The sequence below is a fragment of the Salmo trutta genome, chromosome 5 (genome assembly GCF_901001165.1).
Source record: "Salmo trutta chromosome 5, fSalTru1.1, whole genome shotgun sequence".
Classification (NCBI taxonomy): Eukaryota; Metazoa; Chordata; class Actinopteri; order Salmoniformes; family Salmonidae; genus Salmo; species Salmo trutta.
Window position 1 is genome coordinate 31,474,026 of NC_042961.1, and position 26,382 is coordinate 31,500,407.

General features: G+C 42.1%; 1 protein-coding gene across 7 annotated transcripts in view; it reads left to right on the forward strand.

Moving 5' to 3' along the window:
- The first annotated feature begins 3,054 nt into the window (after nucleotides 1-3,054).
- Nucleotides 3,055-26,382, forward strand: part of LOC115194063 (serum response factor) — a 52,441-nt gene continuing 29,113 nt past the window's right edge. For 4 of the 7 annotated variants that reach the window (XM_029753387.1, XM_029753383.1, XM_029753386.1 and 1 more), the window contains exons 1-2: nucleotides 3,055-4,181; nucleotides 22,439-22,705. In XM_029753387.1, coding sequence (XP_029609247.1) covers nucleotides 3,558-4,181; nucleotides 22,439-22,705 — 891 coding nt within the window. In that variant the 5' untranslated portion in view covers nucleotides 3,055-3,557. The remainder of the gene's footprint in view (nucleotides 4,182-22,438; nucleotides 22,706-26,382) is intronic. The other 3 variants (XM_029753384.1, XM_029753382.1, XM_029753385.1) reach the window with 1 other exon arrangement.

Here is a 26,382-nt window from a genome sequence, read left to right on the forward strand (position 1 = left end):
AACAAAGGTGTTGAATACTTTTTGACTCAAGACATTTCAACTTTTCATTTTTAATTAAATGGTAAAAATGTCAAAAAACATAATTCCACTTTGACATTATGGGGTATTGTGTCTAGGCCAGTGACAAAAAAAAATCTCAATTTAATCAATTTTAAATTCAGGCTGTAACATACCAAATGTGTAAAAAGTCAAGGGGGGTGTGAATACTTTCTGAAGGCATAGCTTACATTTTGGTGTATTTTATTTCTCATGTGTTGATCTTTATCTGACCTAGTGTTGTTTCCGTGCCTTTTTAAAGATCTTTTTCTGTTTCATACCTCTGATATTGAACTCTGCATTGTTGAGGAAGAGCTTGATAGCATTTCACTGTATGGTTTACACCCGTTGTATTCTACCATGTGACAAACTTTGATTTGGTATAGTCTACAATAAACTACTGACGGCTTGTAGTCCATGGCCCTTGATGGAAGGTGACTTATGGTGTTAATTACCTCTGATATAACGTTAACCTTTTATTACTAAGCGTTTAACATAGGACTGTCAAATGACTTAAAAAATGTATCGAGTTCATCGCATTGTTTTCTGTGCGATTAACTCGATTAGTAATCACATTTTTTGAAATTGTTCAAATTTCACCCTAATTGAAGCGGCAATCAGCAGTTGAAACAATAACAAAGCGTTCTACCCACCCGCTTCGGTAAAAAGCTGAGGGATGGGCTGAGAAACTGTAACCACTCTCACTGTACACTGAACAAAAACATTTACGATATTTACGATTTTACTGAGTTACAGTTCATATAAGGAAATTGGTCAATTGAAATTAATTAATTAGGCCCTAATCTATGGATTTCACAACTGGGAATACAGATATGCATCTGTTGGTCACAGGTACCTTTAAAAAAAAAGGTATGGGTGTGGATCAGAAAACTAGTCAGTATCTGGTGTGAACACCATTTGCCTCATTTACATGAACAGGGCAGTTACCCGACTGTTCCTAGGCCGTCATTGAAAATAAGAATTTCTTCTTAACCGACCTCCCTAGTTAAATAAAGGTACAATTTCAAAAATAATAATAATAATTTTGTGGATTGTGGCCTGTGGAATGTTGTCCCACTCCTCTTCAATGGCTGTGCAAAGTTGCTGGATATTGCCAGGAACTGGAACACACTGTCGTACACGTCAATCTAGACTAGAGCATCCCAAACATGCTCAATGGGTGACATGTCTGGTGAGTATGCAGGCCATGGAAGAACTGGGACATTTTCCGCTTCCAGGAATTGTGTAGAGATCTTTGCAACATGTGCATTAACATGCTGAAACACACTGGTGATGGCAGCGGATGAATGGCACGACAATGGGCCTCAGGATCTCATCACGATACCTCTGTGCATTCAAATTGCCATCGATAAAATGCAATTGTGTTCGCTGTCCTTAGCTTATGCCTGCCCATACCGTAACCCCACCACCATGGGGCACTTTGTTCACAACGTTGACATCAGCAAACCGCTCCCCCACACGACGCCATACTGTCTGCCATCTGCCCGGTACAGTTGGAAATTGGGATTCATCGGTGAAGAGCACACTTTTCCAGCGTGCCAGTGGCCATCGAAGGTGAGCATTTGCCCACTAAAGTCAGTTACGACGCCAAACTGCAGTCAGGTCAAGACCCTGATGAGGACAACGAGTACCCAAATGAGCTTATCTGAGACGGTTTCTGACAGTTTGTGCAGCGATTCTTCGGTTGTACAAACCCAGTTTCATCAGCTGTCCAGGTGGCTGGTCTCAAATGATCCCACAGGTGAAGAAGCCGGATGTGGAGGTCTTGGGCTGGCGTGGTTACATGTGGTCTGTGTTTGTGAGCCCTTTTGTTAGCTATTTAGCAGTCTTATGGCGTGGGAATAGAAGCTGTTCAGGAGGCTGTAGACTTGACTTCTGTGCAAATTAAGTTTTTGCTGTCATCTAATGAAATGCCTAGGAATGTGTTTATGGTTGAATTTTCTGTAAGTTTTCCTTCAAAACTGTTGCTCAATGCTGAGCACATTGTGGATTTTTAAGCACCACAAGAGAGACAGCTCTACAGCAGCTGCTAGCTACTGAGACCCAGAGCACACAGCCAAAGATTACAAAGATGGGCAGAAACTGCTTCTCCAGTAGAAATCCCCTGTCGTCTTGTGCTGAACTATGCATGTATGCAGGCCATCAAATCAAAGGCAGTCCTTCAATATAAAGATTTTGATTCGATTTTTAAAGTTGTTTTTCACAAAAATGAAAAGGTATCAGTCGTTCACTTTGATGAGGTTGGAGTAACAACATGTTCAACTACTTAAGACATTGGCTCGAATCCAGGTTGTGCCTTTCGAGAAACTAAGGTAGAATTTCACTGTTCTCTTTGACTTCTCAAACTCCAAAACCCAGCCTGGTCTGCTTCGCAAGCGTTCCCGGAAGTTTTGCGAGGTTACGCCTCTGGGTTTAAAAACTCTGTGAAATAGTAGAGCGCGTTGTGTGTTGCGCTCTAAAGGGTTCGTGCGGAAACACGGCTAAGGTAACGCAACAACTAATGGTTGCGTGACACGTCATCGACAGTGCCGATTAACAATAACATGTGTGGTTAAATATTTATTTTTTAAACATATAATGTGGTTAGCTGATACCTAAAATACCTATCCAGGCATTGTAAGATATGTCATGCGTCAGCAACGTCTATTGGTGCTTTCAAGACAACTGGGAACTAGGGGGGGGGAAAAACGACATAAGTGATCTTTGGAGCTCTAGAAATGTTCCCGAGTTTCTAACTGGGAATTTCGAGTTGGATGACAGTTCAAAACTATTTTCCCATTCGGAGAAATGTCTGAGTTCCGAGTTGAACGCTACATACGCATCGGAAGAAGACCAAAATCTCCTTGCCTGTGTGCAGCAACCATTTTTGTATTTATTCTAATGAACATGCCATATTGACCAATGGTAGCTCAACCTAGATCCCAATCGGCCAATCCGTAGACGACGCTGTGACTCACCAAATAAGGAGATACAACTCCATAAAAGGAAACATTGTATCTCTTTATAAGGAGGAAAGTAGATCTTGGGTTTTAGTCCGCTCTCGAATACGTTATTTCAAAAATACATCTGTTTTGTGTGAAAATGCACGACTGCAAAACTGATATTGCGTGATATTCGATGAAATATCTGTAGCCTTTGTGAATTGAAGGCGGATACCGACGACATTTTACGCGATTATGGTGTGAACTACATGGCGGAGTAATAACGAATGCTCTCTTCGATGCTCTCTTCGATTTTCCCTTTTTTTTTAGAAAGTGCTCTGAGTTTTGGAAATAGAGGAGGTTGGGTGAAACTGAACCTGGCTGAAAGGTCTCAGGGGCAGCATCACTTTTGAAAGTTTGCTTTAGTGGTTTCAAACAGATGAACATTTTGCAATGTCTGCAATTTCGTTGTTTGTTTACCTTTTTGGTGGTTGGGTTGTATGAACTGTGCTGTAATTTTTACTGACCCGCGCTTCAGCAGTCGGCTGACGATTTCAGGGACCGGGTCCTCTAACTAGAATGCTACCAAGCCAGGCTGGATCAGCACAACCTGGAAACGGGTCAGCGTCTTTCAGGGCTAACACAGGTCACGGTTCTGGGGTGATTGGGATTCGCCCTGTGTTGGTCAGAGCAAGGCAATCGAAAACTCGGGTCAGCGACAGCATCAGTGCGGTTGGGATGTTGGGGGGCAACGGTCCAGGAGTGGGTGCAAGAGGTGGGGCGAGACCAGGGAACGGGACGGGACCGACGATTCCACTGACCGCTGCTCAGGGAGGCATCGGTCTGAACATGGGAATTGGGGTTCGCGGAGGCAGCCGGTATGACCCGGACAAAGAGTGTGCGCCAATGGGGTGCAGTGGGTCGGACGCTGATTCGGACTCGGGGGATGATGACGATCCGATGGGTTCAATCGGGGACAACAGAAGAAGTGTAAAGCGGGAGAGACTGGAGATGGAGGCTGCGGTGACAGGGCAGGAGGCCGGGATACCACCGGGGGGTTATGGTGTGGTCCCCCAAGGTGTTGCTGGCGCAAAGCCAGGGAAGAAGACACGTGGGCGCGTGAAGATAAAAATGGAATTCATCGACAACAAGTTGAGGCGATACACAACTTTTAGCAAGAGGAAGACTGGTATAATGAAGAAGGTGAGTGATCACAGTGACACTCAGGTGTGATGAGTCACTCTGTAGGGTCCACTCCAAAGTGTCACTTGGTCATACAAGATGTTGCATTGATTGATGTGTGTGGGGCACGTATAGACTACACTGACATAATGTAATCATTAGGTACATGTCTCAACTTTATTGTACAATAACCTTCCCTTGTGTCACTGACCTATGCTTTTTAACCAGTGGAAGGCCCATTCAACCCAAAATCACACACACAATTTGTCATAACCTGATGTAATAAGACTCCCAGACATAATGTGTAAATAACCAAGTGGGACATGTCATCTCTGCCCTGGCCCTGAGTGACTGTAGGCCACAACAGTCATGACTGGCTCTGTCCTTTAAATAGACAAGAGCAACTGACATTAAGATTCCTGACCATGACCCTCTACATACACACGTCCGTGTCCGGTAGGCCTAGTGCAGTAACACACTTGCAATCTAAATGTAGAAATATGATAGTTTTTAGCAAACTATTTTCAATTTATATTAATTGAATCATATTTTCAAAGAGCAGTTTGTGCTCAGTACATTGAATGTTTCTCATTCAATGTTTAAAGTAACTATAGTCTAGAAGAAAAAGAAACGCACACCTATTAAGGTGAGGTGCTGGCTAGCGGAGTAGAAAATAAGGGAGAGCCGCACACTCTAGTAGCTCAGATGCAAAAATGTAATATCCAACGTTTTGACAGCCAAGCTCATATCCTGATGAAGACAGCTTGGCTGTCGAAACGTTGGATATTACATTTTTGCATCTGAGCTCTTAGAGTGTGCGGCTCTCCCTTATTTTAAAGTAACTATAGTACCTAATAGAGTAAAATAAGATGTAGGAGTACTGCGAACTAAGGTTGGTAAATTACTAAACACTCACTCACTACTGTACACTCACTACTGCAGCCTTTGGTCAGCAGTTCAGATCACAGACCCCCTGGCCTAAAGTGTGTCAGGCAGAGCCAACAGATGACTAAGCCCCAGGGTCAGAGGTCAGTCAAAGGGCACTAGGCAGACTAAACAGGCCACTGCACCACTGTAAGGAACACATGATGCTTCCATCATGCTCTAGCTCTCTGTCATACAGTAAGTCATCAGAGGAGGTCTGAAAGTGAAAACCCCATGGCTGCATCTGAAGTTGTGGCTGGTGTAGTCAGCATGTGATGCTGTTTGGACAAAAATACAATGATGTCATTCTTTTTGGCAAGACAGCATCAGATACAGTGCAATCAGAAAGTATTCAGACCCCTTTTTTCCATATTTTGTTACATTACAGCCGTATTCTAAAAGTGATTTAAATATTTTTTTCCCTCATCAATCTACACACAATACCCCATAATGACAAAGTGAAAAGTTTTTTACATTTTTTTTCAATTTATTTAAAATAACAAAACCTTATTTACATAAGTATTCAAACCTTTTGCTATGAGCCTTGAAATTGAGCTCGGTTCCAGCCTGTTTCCATTGATCATCCTTGAGATGTTTCTACAACTTGATTAGAGTCCACCTGTGGTAGATTCAATTGATTGGACATGATTTGGAAAGGCACACACCTGTCTATATAAGGTCCCACAGTTGACAGTGCATGTCAGAGCAAAAACCAAGCCATGATCAAATACATTTTCCGTAGAGCTCCGAGACAAAATTGTGTCGCACAGATCAGTGTAAGGGTACCAAAGAAATTCTGCAGCATTGAAGGTCGCCAAGAACACAGTGGCTTCCATCATTCTTAAATGGAAGAAGTTTGGAACCACCAAGACTCTTCCTATAGCTGGCCCCCTGGCCAAACTGAGCAATCGGGGGAGAAGGGCCTTGGTCACGGGGGTGATCAAGAACCCGATAGTAACTCTGACAGTGCTTTGACAGAACATGACAGCAGCACAACATGGTAGCAGCACAAAACATGGTACAAACATTATTGGGCAAAGACAACAGGGCAAGAAAGGTAGAGACAACAATACATCAGGCGAAGCAGCCACAACTGCCAGTTAGTGTCCATGATAGTCTTTGAATGAAGAGATAGAGATAAAACTGTCCAGTTTGAGTGTCCCCCCCCCCACAACTTGTTCCAATTGCTAGCTGGAGTGAAAAGTAAAGTGAACTGTAAAGTGGAGTGATGCAGGGATGTGTGTGCTTTCTATGGAGAGACCTTAAAATAGCTGTGCAGCGACGCTCCCCATCCAACCTGACAGAGCTTAAAAGGATATGCAGAGAAGAATGGGAGAAATCCCCCGGATACAGGTGTGCCAAGCTTGTAGTGTCTTACCCAAGAAGACACATGGCTGTAATCACTGCCAAAGTTGCTTCAACAAAGTACTGAGTAAAGGGTCTGAATACTTATGTAAATGTTATTTTTTATATATATATTTTTTTACATTTGTAAAAAATTCTATGAACCTGTTTTTACTTTGTCATTATGGCGTAATGTGTGTAGATTGATGAGGGGGGGAAAAACAGCAATTTAATCAATTTTAGAATAAGGCTGCAACGTACAGTAACAAAATGTGGAAAAAGTCAAGGGGTCTGAATCATTTCCGAATGCGTTGTAGCTACAGTGGGGGGAAAAAAGTATTTGATCCCCTGCTGATTTTGTATGTTTGCCCACTGATAAAGGATCAGTCTATAATTTTAATGGTAGGTTTATTTGAACAGTGAGAGACAGAATAACAACAAAAAATATCCAGAAAAACGCATGTCAAAAATGTTATAAATTGATTTGCATTTTAATGAGGGAAATAAGTATTTGACCCCCTCTCAATCAGAAAGATTTCTGGCTCCCAGGTGTCTTTTATACAGGTAACGAGCTGAGATTAGGTGCACACTCTTAAAGGGAGTGCTCCTAACCGCAGCTTGTTACCTGTAAAAAAGACACCTGTCCACAGAAGCAATCAATCAATCAGATTCCAAACTCTCCACTATGGCCAAGACCAAAGAGCTCTCCAAGGATGTCAGGGACAAGATTGTAGACCTACACAAGGCTGGAATGGGCTACAAGACCATCGCCAAGCAGCTTGCTGAGAAGGTGACAACAGTTGGTGCGATTATTCGCAAATGGAAGAAACACAAAAGAACTGTCAAAATTTCGGCCTGGGGCTCCATGCAAGATCTCACCTCGTGGGGTTGCAATGATCATGAGAACGGTGAGGAATCAGCCCAGAACTACACGGGAGGATCTTGTCAATGATCTCAAGGCAGCTGGGACCATAGTCACCAAGAAAACAATTGGTAACACACTACGCCGTGAAGGACTGAAATCTTGCAGCGCCCGCAAGGTCCCCCTGCTCAAGAATACATATACATGCCCGTCTGAAGTTTGCCAATGAACATCTGAATGATTCAGAGGACAACTGGGTGAAAGTGTTGTGGTCAGATGAGACCAAAATGGAGCTCTTTGGCATCAACTCAACTCGCAGTGTTTGGAGGAGGCGGAATGCTGCCTATGACCCCAAGAACACCATCTCCACCGTCAAACATGGAGGTGGAAACATTATGCTTTGGGGGTGTTTTTCTGCTAAGGGGACAGGACAACTTCACCGCATCATTTGACGGGGCCATGTACTGTCAAATCTTGGGTGAGAACCTCCTTTCCTCAGCCAGGGCATTGAAAATGGGTCGTGGATGGGTATTCCAGCATGACAATGACCCAAAACACACGGCCAAGGCAACAAAGGAGTGGCTCAAGAAGAAGCACATTAAGGTCCTGGAGTGGCCTAGCCAGTCTCCAGACCTTAATCCCATAGAAAATCTGTGGAGGGAGCTGAAGGTTCGAGTTGTCAAACGTCAGCCTCGAAACCTTAATGACTTGGAGAAGATCTGCAAAGAGGAGTGGGACAAAATCCCTCCTGAGATGTGTGCAAACCTGGTGGTCAACTACAAGAAACGTTTGACCTCTGTGATTGCCAACAAGGGTTTTGCCACCAAGTACTAAGTCATGTTTTGCAGAGGGGTCAAATACTTATTTCCCTCATTAAAATGCAAATCATTTTATAACATTTTTGACATGCGTTTTTCTGGATTTTGTTGTTGTTATTCTGTCTCTCACTGTTCAAATAAACCTACCATTAAAATTATAGACTGATCATTTCTTTGTAAGTGGGCAAACGTACAAAATCAGCAGGGGATCAAATACTTTTTCCCCCCACTGTAGCTACATCTATGGGTTTTTGTTTTTCTGTCGTGCGTAATGTACAGTTGCTTATATCATAAACTATATGTATTGGATAACAGCACAATCATTTGTTTTTTGGTGGGGCTTGGGATCATTAAATATCTTTAATGTAGGGCCCATAAAATGTGTTTAATGTATGGCTCAGGTAGCGTCAGGCCTGAATTTTCAATCAAACCTCTAATCCAGACATAGGCCTATTTATATGCTTTATATAATGCTTTTGAATGACACTTCCAGTTTTGGTGGGAAATACCGGGTTAACCAGGAGAAAAGTGATTTACTCTTGGAATGGAACATTTTGTGAAATAGCCGGAAAATAGTCAACCCTATCTGTGCCCCACCTTGGCCATCCCAATCAAAATGTTCTGGACAAGTCACTGATTCAGTGGATTCATAATCCATCATCAGTTATACTACTACCATGAGGGCTCTAGTATCCAAGCATGCACATGGAATGTAGGCTACTCACTATTCTTTGTACCATCGTATCCAAGATCACTCATTATGTTTCAATTCAGACATTACCGTATGTCTGAAGCAGATCAGCGCTTTGTCGAGCCAAGAGGCATCTGTTATCTCTCTCACAAAAGATAAGTTGGAGAACTGCTGCAATGCAGACAAACAGTCTTTTTGGATTGTTTCACCAAACTAATTGTGAGGCCACTGCATTGTTTGATATTTGTAAAAAGGTTGAGTTCTGACTGATGAGCAAGTCCCTGCTTTGGTTGTGCTTGCTTCCCTTTGGCATCCTCCTTTGTTGTCGTGGAAACTGAGGTTTCTGTATTGTACAGTGGGCTGCATGATTATTATGTGGCTTGAGTTGGGTTATGACAAAGTATGACAGGATTTACAGTGCCTTCAGAAATTATTCATACCCTTTGACTTCTTCCACGTTTTGTTGTTAGAGCCTGAATTCAAAATGGTTTCAAATTATTTTTCTCTTACACATCTACACACAATACCCCATAATGACAGAGTGAAAACATGTTTTTAGAAAGTGTTGCACATTTTATGGAAATTGAAGTACAGAACTGTCTAATTTACATAAGTATTCACACTCCTGAGTCAATACTTTGTAGAAGCACTTTTGGTGGCAATTACAGCTTTGAGTCATCTTGGGTATGTCTGTATCAGCTTTGCACAACTTGGATTTGGGGATTTTCTCCCATTCTTCCATGCCGATTTTCTCAAGCTCTGTTAAGTTTAGATGGGGAGTGGCAGGGGAGTGGCAGTGAAGAGCAATCTTCAAGTCTTTCCACAGATTTAATCGGATCCAAGTCTGGGCTTTGGCTGGGCCACTCAAGGATTTTCACATTCTTGTTCCGAAACCATTCCAGTGTTGCTTTGGCTGTGTGCTTGGGGTCATTGTCCTGTTGAGATATAAATCTTCGCCTCAGTCTAAGGTTGTTTGCATTCTGAAGCAGGTTCTCATCAACAATTTGCCTGTATTTGGTTCCATTCATTGTTCCCTCCATCCTTACCAGTCTCCCAGTCCCTGCCGCTCATAAGCATCCCCATAGCATGATGCTGCCACCACCAAGGTAGGGATGGTGTTAGACGGGTGATGAGCTGTGCCTGGTTTTCTCCAGACATAGCGCTTTGCATTCAGGCCAAATAGTAACATTTGTGTCACAGATCACAGAATATTTTGCCTTATGATCAGTCTTTCATGTGCCTTTTTAGCAAACTCCAAGTGTTTTGTCGTGCCTTTTTCTTAGGAGCGGCTTACGTCTGGCCACTCTCTCATAAAGCCCAGATTGGTGAAGTACATGAGAGAATGGCGTCGGAGGAGATGGCTGACGTTTTACCGGCTCCTAACCAATTGCGCTATTTTGTGTTTTTTTCCCCCACGATGTTTGTAATTTATTTGGTACATAATGTTTCTGCCACCATCTCTTATGACCAAAAAGAGCTTCTGGATATCAGAACAGCGGTTACTCACCTCAAACTGGAAGAATATTTTTTTTATGTGTTGGACGCGAAGGATTTACTCCAGATACGGACAGGCCCAAATCCCCATTATTTGCATGAAGAAAAGATACCGATACAGGGGACGCAGGTCCGGGTGCCTTTTTAGAATTCGTCGGCAAGTGGATAACCCACCTCTACCATCCGTCCTATTGGCAATTGTGCAATCATTGGAGAATAAACTGGATGAACTCCATTCAAGACTATCCTACCAACAGGACATTAATTGTAATATCTTATGTTTCACCGAGTCGTGGCTGAACTACGACATGGATTATATACAGTTGGCTGTTTTTTCTGTGCCTTGGCAAGACCGAACAGCTGTTTCCTGTAAGACAAGGGGTGGCGGTCTGTGTCTTTTTGTAAATAACAGTTGGTGTACGAAATCTAATATATTAAGGAAGTCTTGCCTGAGGTAGAGTATCTCATGATAAGCTGTAGACCACACCATTTACCAAGAGAGTTGCTCTATATTTTTCGTAGCTGTCTATTTACCACCACAAACCGATGCTGGCACTGAGACCGCACTCAATGAGCTGTATAAGCCATAAGCAAACAAGAAAATGCTTACCCGGAGGCGACACTGCTAGTGGCCAGGGATTTTAATGCAGGGAAACTTAAATCCGTTTTACCTAATTTCTACCAGCATGTTACATGTGCAACCAGAGGGAACAAAAACTCTAGACCACCTTTACAACACACAGAGACGCATACAAAGCTCTCTCTCGCCCTCCATTTGGCAAATCTGATTCCTGCTTACAAGTAAAAACTAAAGCAGGAAGTACCAGTGACTCGCTCAATACGGAAGTGGTCAGATGAAGCAGATGCTAAGCCACAGGACAGTTTTGCTAGCACAGACTGGAATACAGTGCATTTGGAAAGTATTTAGACCCATTAACTTTTTCCACAGCCTTATTCTAAAATGTATTATTTTTTCCCCCTCAGCAATCTACACACAGTACCCCATAATGACAGCAAAAAACTGAAATATGACATTTACAAAAGTATTCAGAACCTTTACTTAGTACTTTGTTGAAGCACCTTTGGCAGCGATTACAGCCTCAAGTCTTCTTGGGTATGACACTACAAGTTTGGCACACCTGTATTTGGGGACTTCCCACATTCTTCTCTGCAGATCTTCTCAAGCTCTGTCAGATTGGATGGGGAGCATCGCTGCACAGCTATTTTCAGGTCTCTCCAGAGATATTCGATTGTGTTAAAGTCCGAGCTCTGGCTGGGCCACGCAAGGACATTCAGAGACTTGTCCCGAAGCCACTCCTGCGTTCTCTTGGCTGTGTGATTAGGGTCGCTGTCTTGTTGGAAGGTGAACCTTCGCCCCCAGTCTGAGAACCTGCTCCAGAGCGCTCAGGTATTAATCAAGGATCTCTCTGTACTTTTCTCTGTTCATCTTTCCCTCAACCCTCACTAGTCTCCCAGTCCCTGTCGCTGAAAAACATTCCCACGTAATGATGCTGCCAACACCATGCTTCACCGTAGCGATGGTGCCACGTTTCCTCCATACGTGACACTTGGCATTCAGGCCAAAGAGTTCAATCTTGGTTTAATCAGACTGGAGAATCTGGTTTCTCATGGTCTGAGTCATTGTAGGTTGCTTTTGACAAACTCCAAGTGGGCTGTAATGTGCCTTTTTACTGAAGAGTGGCTTTCATCTGACCACTCTACCATAAAGGTGTAATTGGTCCAGTGCTGCAGAGATGGTTGTCCATCTGGAAAGTTCTCCCATCTCCACAGAGGAGCTCTGTCAGAGTGACCATCGGGTTCTTGGTCACCTCCCTGACCAATGTCCCTCTCCCCCGATTTCTCAGTTTGGCTGGGCGGCCAGCTCTAGGAAGAGTCTTAGTAGTTCCAAACTTCTTCCATTTAAGAATGATGATGGAGGCCACTGTGTTCTTGGGGACCTTCAATGCTGCAGAAATGTTTTGTTACCCTTCCACAGGTCTGTGCCTTGACATAATTCTGTCTCGGTGCTCCATGGCTTGGTTTTTGATCTGACATGCACTGTCAACTATGGGACCTTTATGTAGACAAGTGTGTGCCTTTCCAAATCATGTACAAACAATTGGATTTAACCACAGGTGGACTCCAAGTTGTAGAAACATCTCAAGGATGATCAATTGAAACGAGATGCACCTGAGCTCAATTTCGAGTCTCATAGCAAAGGGTTTGAGTACTTATGTAAATAAGGTATTTCTATTTATTTGTTTTAATACATGTGCTAACATTTCTAAAAAACTGTTTTCTCGTTGTCATTATGGAGTGTTGTGTGTAGATTGATGATTAAAAACATATATTTAATCAATTTTAGAATAAGGTTGTAAAGTAATAAAATGTGGAAAAGGAGAAGGGGCCTGAATACTTTCCGAATGCACTGTATGTTCCGGGACTCCTCCAATGGCATTCAGGAGTATACCACATGAGTCACCAGCTTCATCAATAAGTGCATCGATGGTGTTGTCCCAACAGTGACTGTACGTACAGTTGAAGTCTGAAGTTTACATTAACATTTACATTTACATGAACTCAGTTTTTCACAATTCTTGACATTTAATCCTAATAAATATTCCCTGTCTTTAGTCAGTTTAAGAATGTGAAATGTCAGAATAATAGTAGAGTGATTTATTTCATCTTTTATTTCTTTCATTACATTCCCAGTGGTTCAGAAGTTTACATACACTCAATTAGTATTTGATAGCATTGCCTTTAAACTGTTTATCATGGGTCAAACGTTTCGGGTAGCCTTCCACAAGCTTGCCACAATAAGTTGGGTGAATTTTGAACCATTCCTCCTGACAGAGCTGGTGTAACTAAGTCAGGTTTGTTGTTTGTTCTCTTTGCTCGCGCACGCTTTTTCAGTTCTGCCCACAAATGTTCTATGGGATTGAGGTCAGGGCTTTGTGATGCCACTCCAAAACCTTGACTTTGTTGTCCTTAAACCGTTTTCCCACAAGTTTGGAAGTAAGCTTGGGGTCATTGTCCATTTGGAAGACCCATTTGCGACCAAGTTTTAACTTCCTGACTGATTTCTTGAGATGTTGCTTCAATATATCCACATAATTGTCGTTCCCCATGATGCCATGCATTTTGTGAAGTGCACCAGTCCCTCCTGCAGCAAAGCACCCCCACAACATGATGCTGCCACCCCCGTGCTTCACTGTTGAGGTGGTGTTCTTTGGCTTGCAAGCGTCCCCCTTTTCCCTCCAAACATAACGATGGTCATTATGGCCAAACAGCTGTATTTCTGTTTAATCAGACCAGAGGACATTTCTCCAAAAAGTACGATCTTTGTCCCCATGTGCAGTTGTAAACCGTAGTTTGGCTTTTTTATGCCGGTTTTGGTGCAGAGGCTTCTTTCTTGCTGAGCGGCCTTTCAGGTTATGTCAATATAGGACTTGTTTTACTGTGGATATAGATACTTTTGTACCTGTTTCCTCCAGCATCTTCACAAGGTCCTTTGCTGTTGTTCTGGGATTGATTTGTACTTTTCACACCAAGGTACGTTCATCTCTAGGAGAAAGAACGCGTCTCCTTCCTGAGCGGTATGACTGCTGCGTGGTCTCATGGTAACAAGACATTTGTGGAGTGGTTGAAAAACGAGTTTTAATGACTCCAACCTAAGTGTATGTTAACTTCCGACTTCAACTGTACATACCCCAACCAGAAGCCATGGATTGCAGGCAACATCCACACTGGGCAAAAGGGTAGCGCTGCCTCTTTCAATGAGCAGGACTCTAACCTGGACACCTTTGATAAATCCCGCTATGCCCTCAGACGAACCATCAAATAGGCAAAGCCTTAATACAGGACTAAGATTGAATCATACTACACCGGCTCCGATGCTCGTTGAATGTGGCAGGGCAATCAAACTATTACGGACTACAAAGGGAAGCCTAGCCGTGAGCTGCCCAGTGACACAAGCCTACCAGACGAGTTAAACGACTTCTATGCACGCTTCAAGGCAAGCAACACTGAAGCATCCATGAGAGCACCAGCTGTTATGGATGACTGTGTTCACGCTCGCCGTAGCCAATGTGAGTAAGACCTTTAAACCGATCAACATGCACAAGGCCGCGGGGCCAGACTGATTAACAGGACGTGTACTCTGAGCATGCGCTGACCAACTGGCAAGTGTCTTCACTGACATTTTCAACCTGTCCCTGGTCGAGTCTGTAATACCTACGTTTCAAGCAGACCACCATAGTGTCTGTACCCAAGAACTCCAAGGTTACCAGCCTAAATGGCTACCGACCCGTAGCACTCACGCCTGTAGCCATGATGTGCTTTGAAAGGCTGGTCATTGGTCACAATAATGCTACACTCCATCACTCTCCTTCTTGGTCAAATAGCCCTTACACAGCCTGGAGGTGTGTTTTGGGTCATTGTCTTGTTGAAAGCAAATGATAGTCCCACTAAGCTCAATCCAGATGGAATGGCGTATCGCTGCAGAGTGTTGTGGTAGCCATGCTGGTTAAGTGTGCCTTGAAATCTAAATAAATCAATGACACTGTCACCAGCAAAGCACCCCCACACCTCCTCCATGCTTCATGGTGGGAACAACACGTGCAGAGATAATCCGTTCACCCACTCTGCGTCTCACGAAGAAACGGCTGTTGGAACCAAAAATCTAAAATTTGGACTCATCAGACCAAAGGACAGATTTCCACTGGTCTAATGTCCATTGCTCATGTTTCTTGGCCCAAACAAGTCTCTTCTAATTATTGGTGTCCTTTAGTAGTAGTTTCTTTGCAGCAATTTCACCATGAAGAGCTGATTCACGCAGTCTCCTCTGAACAGTTGATGTTGAGATGTGTCTGTTACTTGAACTCTGAAGCATTTATTTGGGCTGCAATTTCTGAGGCTGGTAAGGCTAATGAACTTATCCTCTGCAGCAGAGGTAACTCTGGGTCTTCCTTTCCTGTGGCGTTCCTCATGAGAGCTAATTTCATCATAGCGCTTGATGGTTTTTGCAACTGGACTTGAAGAAACTTTAAAAGTTATTGACATTTTCTGCATTGACTGACCTTCATGTCTTAAAGTAATGGACTGTCGTTTCTCTTTGCTTATTTGAGCTGTTCTTGCCATTATATGGACTTGGTCTTTTACCAAATAGGGCTATCTTCTGTATACCACCCCTACCTTGTCACAACACAACTGATTGGCTCAAACGCATTAAGAATTAAATAAATTCCACACATACATTTTAACAAGGCACACCTGTTAATTGAAATGCATTCTAGGTGACTGCTTCATGAAGCTGGTTGAGAGAATGCCAAAAGTGTGCAAAGCCATCATCAAGGCAAAGTGTGGCTACTTTGAAGAATCTCAAATATAAAATATATTTTTGGGGTTTCTACATGATTTCGTATGTGTTATTTCTTAGTTTTGATGTCTTCTCTATTATTTTACAATGTAGAAAATAGTAAGGTGTCAACTTTTGACTGGTACTTCACATTACCTCAATGACCTCGACTAACTTGTGCCCCCGCACATTGCCTCAATAGCCTCGTTATTGATATTTTATTGTTGCTCTTTTGTTTGTTACTTTTAGTTTTTATTTTGTAAGTATTTTTTCCTAACTGCATTGTTGGTTAATTAAGGGCTTGTAAGTAAGCGTTTCATGGTAAGGTCTACACCTGTTCTATTCGGCGCATGTGACTAATACAATTTGATTTGCTGTAGAGACTGTTGACCTTCTGGCAGTTTCTCCCATCTCAGCCAAGGAACTGTCAGAGTGGTCATTGGGTTCTTGGTCACCTCCCTGACCAAGGTCCTCCTTGCCCGGTTTCCCAGTTTGGTCAGACGGCCAGCTATAGGCATAGTCTGCTTACTTCCAAATGTTTTTGAATTTCCCAATGATGGATACCACTGTGCTCTTGGAAACTTTCAACTCTCTAGAAATTGTTTCATACCCTTCCCCAGATATACAGTACCAGTCAGAAGTTTAGACACAGCTACTCATTGCAGGGTTTTTCTTTATTTTTACGATTTTCTATATTGTAGAATAATAGTGAAGACATCAAAACTATGAGTTACCAGCCTTAGAAATTGCAGCCAAAATAAATGCTACCACAGCATTCTGCATCGATACGCCATCCAATCTGGTTTGGGCTATCATTTGTTTTTCAACAGGACAATAACCCAACACACAGGGGCGGAAATCCCGGGGGGGACACGACCCCCCCATCCTGGGAAAAATATGATTTGTCCCCCCCAATATATCACTGAAACATAACTATGTAATTTAAATAATATTAATAATACGCAATGAAAGCAATTGTGCTGATTATAGACACTTAATAGCGCGTTTTTAAGTTTCAAAAGATTGCGACCCCCCACCCTTTGCCTCACAATGGTTTGATCCACTGCCAGTTCCTTAGTTGGCAAGGTAACAGAGGGGTCGTATCTACTGTCTGAAAGGCACTCAATGAACGTAACTGACGTGAGGTTAATCTAGTCAATCGCGCACACACACTAGCTGAATATGCAGAGCTAGCGCGCAAATATTAACTATTAAGCTAGCTAGTACCTATTCCATTTATGAAGCGTCGTCAAAGATGGAATCTTCGCTATCGTCAATTTATTCCAAGATCAGCATGCAGATGATGTAAGTTAGTGCTTCAAAGTCCCTGTGATAAGGTTAGCGATAAACTGGAGTCCAAACTGAACAGAACTACACTCTCTTCTACCATTGTCTTAAATATATTTAATGGTCTCGTTGCAAAAGCTAAATTGTCGCAAGGGAACTTTTATTTATTTATTTTATTTCACCTTTATTTAACCCGGGTAGCAAAGATTATAGCAAACACCACTGAAACTGAATTGGTGCTCGCTAGCTTTGCAAATTCAGCTATTGTTGGAAGCCAGCCAATATGAAACAAATTATTAAAATTACAAAAGGTTGCAGCATATGTTGTGTAAATGGTGAACTCATACAGCTGTCAACTCTTGACATTTTAATCCGTTTCACATTTGCTAGCTACCTTTTAGATCAAAGCCCAAATAGAATGATAGAAGATGATAGAAGCCCATCTCATACTGTAAATAACCTACACACTGTGTGTGTGTGTGTGTAGCTAGCCAGCCAGGTAGAAAAATGGCAGAAAAATAAAAGACGGACATCAGAGTATTTTTCAATACACCAAAACGCATAGTAAGAACCCTAGTAGCCTAATATCTCAAAGACTAGTTGATAAAATGTTCATAAGAAAGAAATGAAATTCTAATGGAAATGTTTCACAATGATGTCATTAGGCAGAGCAGGCAACAGATGGCACACAGACAGCAGAGTTGGGGACAGATATGCAGGGACAGACTGGCAGAGACAGGGAGTCTCAGGTAAGTTTGTTGAGTCTTTGTTTGGCAACATTATGAAAGGTTCTCATTTTTTTTAACTTGTAAAATAGGAACATAATTGGAAAATGCCATGGATACCCCCACTCTCAACTTAAACTGGTGACTGAACTAAGATTTGTTAAAGGCAATGGTATTGCTGTTGTGATTAGTTGTGTAGTTTTGGGTACCGGTAGTTAGGAGTACGGCAAACACCTTATTTCTTTGGTTCCTCAATATACATTTACCATATTACAATGTAGGCTATGTGTTACAGCACTACTTTTGGTGTCCCCCTCAGGAATTGCTCTTGAGAAAATTTCATGTAATTGTCCCCTCCAAAGTTGATATCAGATTTTCGCCCCTGCCAACACACCTCCAGGCTGTGTAAGGGCTATTTGACCAAGAAGGAGAGGGATGGAGTGCTGCATCAGATGACCTGGCCTCCACAATCACCCGACCTCAACCAAATTGAGATGGTTTGGGATGAGACGGACCGCAGAGTGAATGAAAAGCAGCCAACAAGTGCTCAGCATATGAGGGACTCCTTCAAGACTGTTGGAAAAGCATTCCAGGTGAAGCTAGTTCAGAGAATGCCAAGAGTGTGCAAAGATGTAGATACTTTGAAGAATATAAAATATATTTGGATTTGTTTAACACTTTTTTGGTTACTACCATATGTGTAATTTCATAGTTTTGTAGTCTTCACTATTATTCTATAAGGTAGAAAATAGTAAAAATAAAGAAAACCTTGGATGAGTAGGTGTGTCCACATTTTTGACTGGTACTGTATGCCTCATCACAATCTCTGAGATATACAGACAGCTTCTTGGACTTCATGGTATAGTTTCTGTTCTGACATGCACTTTCAACTGTGGGGCCTTATACAGACACGTGTGTTTCTTCTTAAATCATGTCCAAACAGTTGAATTGGTTACAGGTGGACTCCCAAGTTGTAGTAACATCTCAAGGAGGATAAAAGGAAATTGGATGCCCCTGAGCTCAATTTTGTGTGTCCTAGCAAAGGGGTGCGAGTACTTATGTCAACTAGGTATTTAATTTTCAATACATTTGCACACATTTTTTAAAACATGTTTTCACTTTGTCATTATGGGGTATTGTGTGTAGATGGATTAGAAAAACAGATATTTAATACTTTTTGAATTCAGGGTGTAACACAACAAAATATGGAATAATTCTAGGGGTATGAATACTTTCTGAAGGCACTGTAGCAGGCAGGTTTCAGATCTCTTTGAGGGTGCAGGCCAGGGCCGTGTGATACGATTGCAATTGATGGCCTGCTTGATCCGTAATCTGACTGGTTCTGAAAAGGATATGCAGGTTCATTCAAATGGACTGTCAAGCCTGCACACGCTCTAGCAAGTTGAGTTCTTCATGTCCAGGATTTCACTACTGCCCCTGAGGTTTTAATCAATAGATGCACACTGTTTTCATACAGTAGATAGATCTGTATGACTGTTAGGATGTGTGAGCTATGCATTGCTCTGTTTTTGAAGCAGCCCATGTGTAGTCTTCAATGGGTACACATGCCCCATAGCTTTACATGTAAGGCCAGAAACGGAGCTTACATGAATACCTTGGCTGTGTGGATTGCCTCTTCCATCAGGTGTCTGCTCTCTAGGCTGTCCTGGGGCATGCTGTTGGGTCTCTCACTTACTTACAGACAGACAGCATACACAATATGCACATACACATAGGGTACTGTATACATCTGTGTGTGTGCAACCTCGTTCCCAGACACACAGCCAGAATAATCACACACTGACTACAAGGGTCAGGGATTGCAACAGCCAGGAGACCTAAAGCAAACAAGCTAGTGAAAGGATACAAATAGGAATGAACAAATAGGAATGAACAAACTTCTCCTCTCTCATTTTCAAAATGATGTAGTTATCAAGCTGTGCATTTGGGTATTGACCAAGCCACCCTGACGCAGGATGACACACACTGTAGACGTGGGATGGCTGAGAGAAGCTTGCCACACAGTTCTTTGTACATGAAGACATCTATGTCATTGAGATGATTTACATGTTTAAATTATGGTGAAATCCTTTGGAAGTGTTACTGAGAGCTGCATGCTCGCTCCATTTCTAAGAATGCTTCTGCAGACGCCACTGAAGCAACTACAGGTCTCATCTTCTCTGCTCTTCAGAGCATGAAAACATCTCCAGAGGCTTGCTATCTATGCTTTTATTCGTTCATTTGACACCGCAGCTCTAGGTGAAGCCTGCACCGCTGGACTGGCAAGTGTGATGGACACAGTGTTGGAAGTTGCTCATACCCATCTCTGCCCCACTACCTTTCATATGGGGTTGCATTTCACTACAGCCAAAATATCATTAGATAAGTAGCTTCAGCATTGTCCAATTGCTACATTAACTGAATGGAGTACATTATATCTACAAATGAGATGATTGAGGCCAATAATAAACAAATTAATGCATTGCCACACTTCAAAACCTTGTGACGTCTGAAAGTTCCTTGAAAGAGAAATTAACTTAAAGAAGCTGTGATACGTTTAGTTCTGTTTCGACTGAGATTGCTCATGCACTAACAGCACTATAGTTTAATAACAGTATATAGACCCTATGATTTCGCATAGGCTATTTGATGTAGGTCTAAGCAAGGAAGCGATTGTTGGTTGTGTTTGACAGCCATCCTCTAGTCCTCCTTACTCTGCATGTCTGCCAGAATGATGCCCGGTGGCTAGCAATGAAATCATTCATCAGCCAATGTTTAAATTGTATTCACTAAGGTAATGGTAGTGTCTACTCTCCATCTCCCTCCTTTTCTCCCTCCCTGTCCGCCAGAAGCATCCTGGACATTACCGATGACTGACGTAAATCAAAATGCTCTCTCAGTGAGTGCACAAGGTTCACTCCAAGTGCAACAATAAGTGTGTGTGAGAATAGCGCATGGTGTGGGTTTAATTTCTGATGCAAGATCTTTGCATTATTTGTGGGTCACTACACTACTGAAGGTGTGTTTGTGAGTGTCTGGTGTAATGAATGACAAGGTGGGAGAGCTCATGTTCTCATGTTTCACAGCCACCTCTGCCTGTGAGAGGAGCCATTGCTCTTGTCCTCCATTAAGACCTACATGGTTATTACCTCTACCACTTCCCTTTCTCTTTCTTACAACCAAGACCCCCTGTCGCAAGGAACGAAATCAGTATCACTATATCACCGACACTATTCTTGGAGGCTTATCTCATGTTATTTTAGCTACATTTATGCTATACGTCAGAGTTCACCACAGAGGTATTTTTAGACTTGGAGTGTGTTTCTTGGCTTGTTGGCTGCAGTTTTAACCCGTTATCTGTACGTAGCACCATCTGGAACTCAGTTTTTTCCTATTCCTATTTGAGTCTGTGCAATGCACATAATAGTGTTGGTAAGAAAGTAATTTATCGTAAAACGTCTATTTAATAGCCTGGATGTTTATTTGCTTAAATCCCTGAACACAACAGGTGCTTATTAGAGATGGGCTTCCAGCATTTTAATTGATACATTTAATCTTCACAGAATAATTATTTGCTTCTTTGACTGTGCATTTTCGGCAGTTCTTGCTGAGGGTGGTAAGCTTTATTAAAAAAATAATAATAATCTGTACTCCCGAAGTGGTTGACTGTTTTTGTGCTTGCCAGTTAGCTAGCAGTTCTCAGCTGTTAGCAGACAATGGCTAGTAGTTTGTTACTGGTGATAAAAATTTATGATATTTTGAGTCATTACTGAATTATTTAATGTAAGAAATCAAAAATTAAACCTTGTAAACAATTCATGGTAACCTCAAACAATTAATTTAGACCGGCTGTTTGATTTGCTTAAATGTGTGCCGTTGCCCGGCTATTAAAAGGGACAGGCGGCTATTTGAGACTTTTAAGTTTTTAATTTAAGTTTTACGGTACTCTTGTTTTGATTTGTTTTAAACAGTCTGTTTTATACTGAACAAAAATATATAAATGCAACAATTTCAAAGATTTTTGTGAGTTACAGTTCATATAAGGAAATCAGTCAATTGAAATAAATGAATTAGGCCCTAAGCTATGGATTTCACATGCCTGGGCAGGGGTGCAGCCATTGGGGAGCCAGGCCCAGGCAATCATGATTAGTTTTTCCCCACAAATGGGCATTATTACAGATGGAAATACTCCTCAGCACCCCCACCCCAAACCCCCCTCAGATGATCCCGCAGGTGAAGAATCCGAATGTGGAGGTCCTGGGCTGGCGTGGATGTACTGCCAAATTCTCTGAAACTGTTGGAGGCAGCTTATTGTAGAGAAATTAACATTACATTCTCTGGCATAGCTCTGGTGGACACTCCTGCAGTCAGCATGCCAATTGCACACTCCCTCTCAACTTGAGACATCTGTTGCATTGTGTTGTGTGACAAAAATCTACTTCTTGATATGCAACACCTGTCAGGTGGATAGATTATCTTGGCAATGGAGAAATTCTCACTAATAGGGCTGTAAACAAATTTGTGGACAAAATTTGAGAGAAATAAGCTTTTTGTACGTATGGAACATTTCTGGGATTTTTTTATTTCAGCTCATGAAACAAAGGACTAACCTGTACATGTTGCATTTATATATTTGTTCAGTGTAGTTAAGAATGTGGTGGAATGTCAGCTTACCTTGTTTATTTAGGCACATTCCTCCAAGACTGATGTTGATGCTCATGCTGATTCTAATGCTGATATGCATGTTGACATTGTCATCTCCCTCCCCCCATGGCAGGCCTATGAGCTTTCCACGTTGACAGGAACCCAGGTCTTGCTACTGGTGGCCAGCGAGACGGGCCATGTCTACACGTTTGCCACGCGGAAGCTCCAGCCCATGATCACCAGCGAGACGGGCAAGGCCCTCATCCAGACGTGCCTCAATTCTCCAGACTCGCCCCCCCGCAACGACCCCTCCACTGACCAGCGTATGAGCGCCACAGGCTTCGAGGAGACGGACCTTACCTACCAGGTGTCTGAGTCAGAGAGCCTTGGGGAGACCAAGGTGAGTTCTGATGCTGCTCTTCACCGTAAGGACCAGGGTTGTATTCATTAGTCACCAAACTAGTTTTGTAAACCCGACCCTAGGCAACAGCAGTGACTAGTAGGGGTGTAACGGTTCACCAAACCCACGGTTCGGTACATTTTGGTGTCACGTTTCGGTACAGGAGGAAAATTAAATGCCAACAGTTACTGTAGTTAATTTTGGTTTATTTAAGCTGTGAAGGGCTGTTTGAATTCAGAGGGAAGACAGTTTTTTTGTTTGAGGTGTTGGCAGCTGCATAGGCTATTCTCGTTGAGTAGTACTCTCTCTGTCTATCGCCGTTGTAATTTACTGGGAAACCAAAAATGTTCCCAAACTGTAGATTTTAAACGATGATGGCGAGTAGTCCTCCACTACTCGCCATCGTACAGAACTAAACTCAGCAAAAAAAGAAACGTCCCTTTTTCAGGACCCTGTCTTTCAAAGATAATTCGTAAAAATCCAAACACAGATCTTCCTTGTAAAGGGTTTAAACACTGTTTCCCATGCTTGTTCAATGAACCGTAAACAATTAATGAACATGCACCTGTGGAACGGTCGTTAACCTCTCTAGTACATGTGGGACGAACTCGTCCCACCTACGTAACAGCCACTGAAATCCAGTGGCGCGATTTTTGAATCGTTAGAAATGCTATAACTTCAATTTCTCAAACATATGACTATTTCACAGCTATTTAAAGACAAGAATCTCGTTAATCTAACCCCACTGTCCGATTTCAAAAAGGCTTTACAACAAAAGCAAAACATTAGATTATGTCAGCAGAGTACCCAGCCAGAAATAATCACACAGCCATTTTTCAAGCTAGCATATCATGTCACATAAACCCAAACCACAGCTAAATGCAGCACTAACCTTTTATAATCTTCATCAGATGACACACCTAGGACATTGTGTTATACAATACATGCATGTCTGTTCAATCAAGTTCATATTTATATCAAAAACCAGCTTTTTACATTAGCATGTGACGTTCAGAAAAAGCATAACCACCGCAAACTTCCGGTGAATTTACTAACAGTTTGCTAAATTACTCACGATAAACGTTCACAAAAAGCATAACAATTATTTTAAGAATTATAGATACATTACCCCTCTATGCACTCGATATGTCCGATTTTAAAATAGCTTTTCGGATGAAGCACATTTTGCAATAATCTAAGTACATAGCCCGGCATTACAGGGCTAGCTATTTAGATACCCACCCAGGTCAGCATCCACCAAAATCACATTTCCTATAAGAAAGATGTTCTTACCTTGCTTGTTCTTCATCAGAATACACTGCCAGGACTTCTACTTCAATAACAAATGTTGGTTTGGTCCCAAATAATCCATCGTTATGTTCCAACAGCGACGTTTTGTTCGTGAGTTCTAGAATGCTTTTTCGCGGTGTCGCGCATGGCGCATTGGCGTGTCAAAAATGTCTAAATATTCCATTACCGTACTTCGAAGCATGTCAACCGCTGTTTAAAACCAATTTTTATGCCATTTATGTCATAGAGAAGTGTTAATATTCCGACCGGGAGTATGCATTGAGCCTAAACAGCCGAATAAAATTTCTCCTCAGAAGCGACTCATGCACGCGCATCATTGAAAGGTCCTCCGAGCATCCACTTACAAAAGGCGATAATATATTTCAACCTGAGGTTCCCTCGTAAACCTTCAGTTATTTCGCGGGCTCTGAGAGCCTATTGGAGCCCTGGGAATTGTCACGTTACAGCTAAGATCCTTACTTTTCAATAAAAAGAGGTAAGACGCACGACTCCTTGTCAGACAGGGTACTTCCTGCTTGAAGCCTTGTCAGGTTTTTGCCTGCCATAGGAGTTCTGTTATACTCACAGACACCATTCAAACAGTTTTAGAAAATTCAGAGTGTTTTCTATCCAAACCTGAACAATAATATGCATATTCTAGCTTCTGAGTTGGTGTAGGAGGCCGTTAAAAATGGGAACATATTTTTTCCAAAATTCTCAATACTGCCCCCTATACCAAACAGGTTAAGACACTAACAGCTTACAGACGGTAGGCAATTAAGGTCACAAGTTATGAAAACTTAGGACACTGAAGAGGCCTTTCTACTGACTCTGAAAAACACCACAAGAAAGATGCCCAGGGTCCCTGCTCATCTGCGTGAACGTGCCTTAGGCATGTTGCAAGGAGGCATGAGGACTGCAGATGTGGCCAGGGCAATAAATTGCAATGTCCGTACTGTGAGACGTCTAACACAGCGCTACAGGGAGACAGGACGGACAGCTGATCATCCTCGCAGTGGCAGACCACATGTAACAACACCTGCACATGATCGGTCCATCCGAACATCACACCTGCGGGACAGGTACAGGATGGCAACAACAACTGTCGAGTTAAACCAGGAACGCACAATCCCTCCATCAGTGCTCAGACTGTCCGCAATAGGCTGAGAGAGGCTGGACTGAGGACTTGTAGGCCTGTTGTAAGGCAGGTCCTCACCAGACATCACTGGCAACAACGTCGCCTATGGGTACAAACCTACCGTCGCTGGACCAGAAAGGACTGGCAAAAAGTGCTTTTTTCAGTTTCTTTTTTTTCATTCAATTTTGCTCAGATTGTCTCAATGCATACAATGCAGTGTACGCATAGCCTATAGGCCTAGTGTTTTATTCTTTTAAATACATTTTTTAGGTATTCATTCGGGTTCACATTTTGTGTTAAACCCTGAATTTTAAAATGGATTAAATTGAGATTGTGTGTCACTGGTCTGCACACAATACCCCATAATGTCAAAGTGGAGTTATGTTTTTAGAAATGTTTACAAATGAATTTAAAATGAAAAGTTGAAATGCCTTGAGTCAGTAAGTATTCAACCTCCTTTTGAGAAATTAACTTTATGTCCTGAATACAAAGTGTTGTGTTAGATTTTCCTCAAACATAACACATCACAGAGTACCGCTCTTGATATTTTCAAGCGTGGTGGCTGCATCATGTTATGGGTATGCTTGTCAACGTAATAGAGCTAAGCACAGACAAAATCCTAGAGGAAAATCTGGTATAGGGAAAGTAAAGGGGCGATACAGTGCCTTTCAAAAGTATTCATCCCCCTTGGCTTTTTCCTATTTTGTTGCATTACAACCTGTAATTTAAATGGATTTTTATTTGAATTTCATGTAATAGACATACACAAAATAGTCCAAATTGGTGAAGTGAAATGTAAAAAATTACTTGTTTAAAAAAAAAATAGAAAATTTAAAACGGAAAAGTGGTGCGTGCATATGTATTCACCCCCTTTGCTATGAAGCCCCTAAATAAGATCTGGTGCAACCAATTACCTTCAGAAGTCACATAATAAGTTAAATAAAGTCCACCTGTGTGCAATCTATTTAAGTCTCACATGATCTTAGTATATATACACCTGTTCTGAAAGGCCCCAGAGGCTGCAACACCACTAAGCAAGGGGCACCACCAAGCAAGCGGCACCATGAAGACCAAGTAGCCCCCCAAACAGGTCAGGGACAACATTTTGGAGAAGTACAGATCAGGGTTGGGTTATAAAAATAAAAAAAATCAAACTTTGAACATCCCACAGAGCACCATTTAAATCCATTTAAGGGGAAACATTTAAATGTCTTGGAATGGCTAGTCAAAGCCCAGACCTCAATCCAAT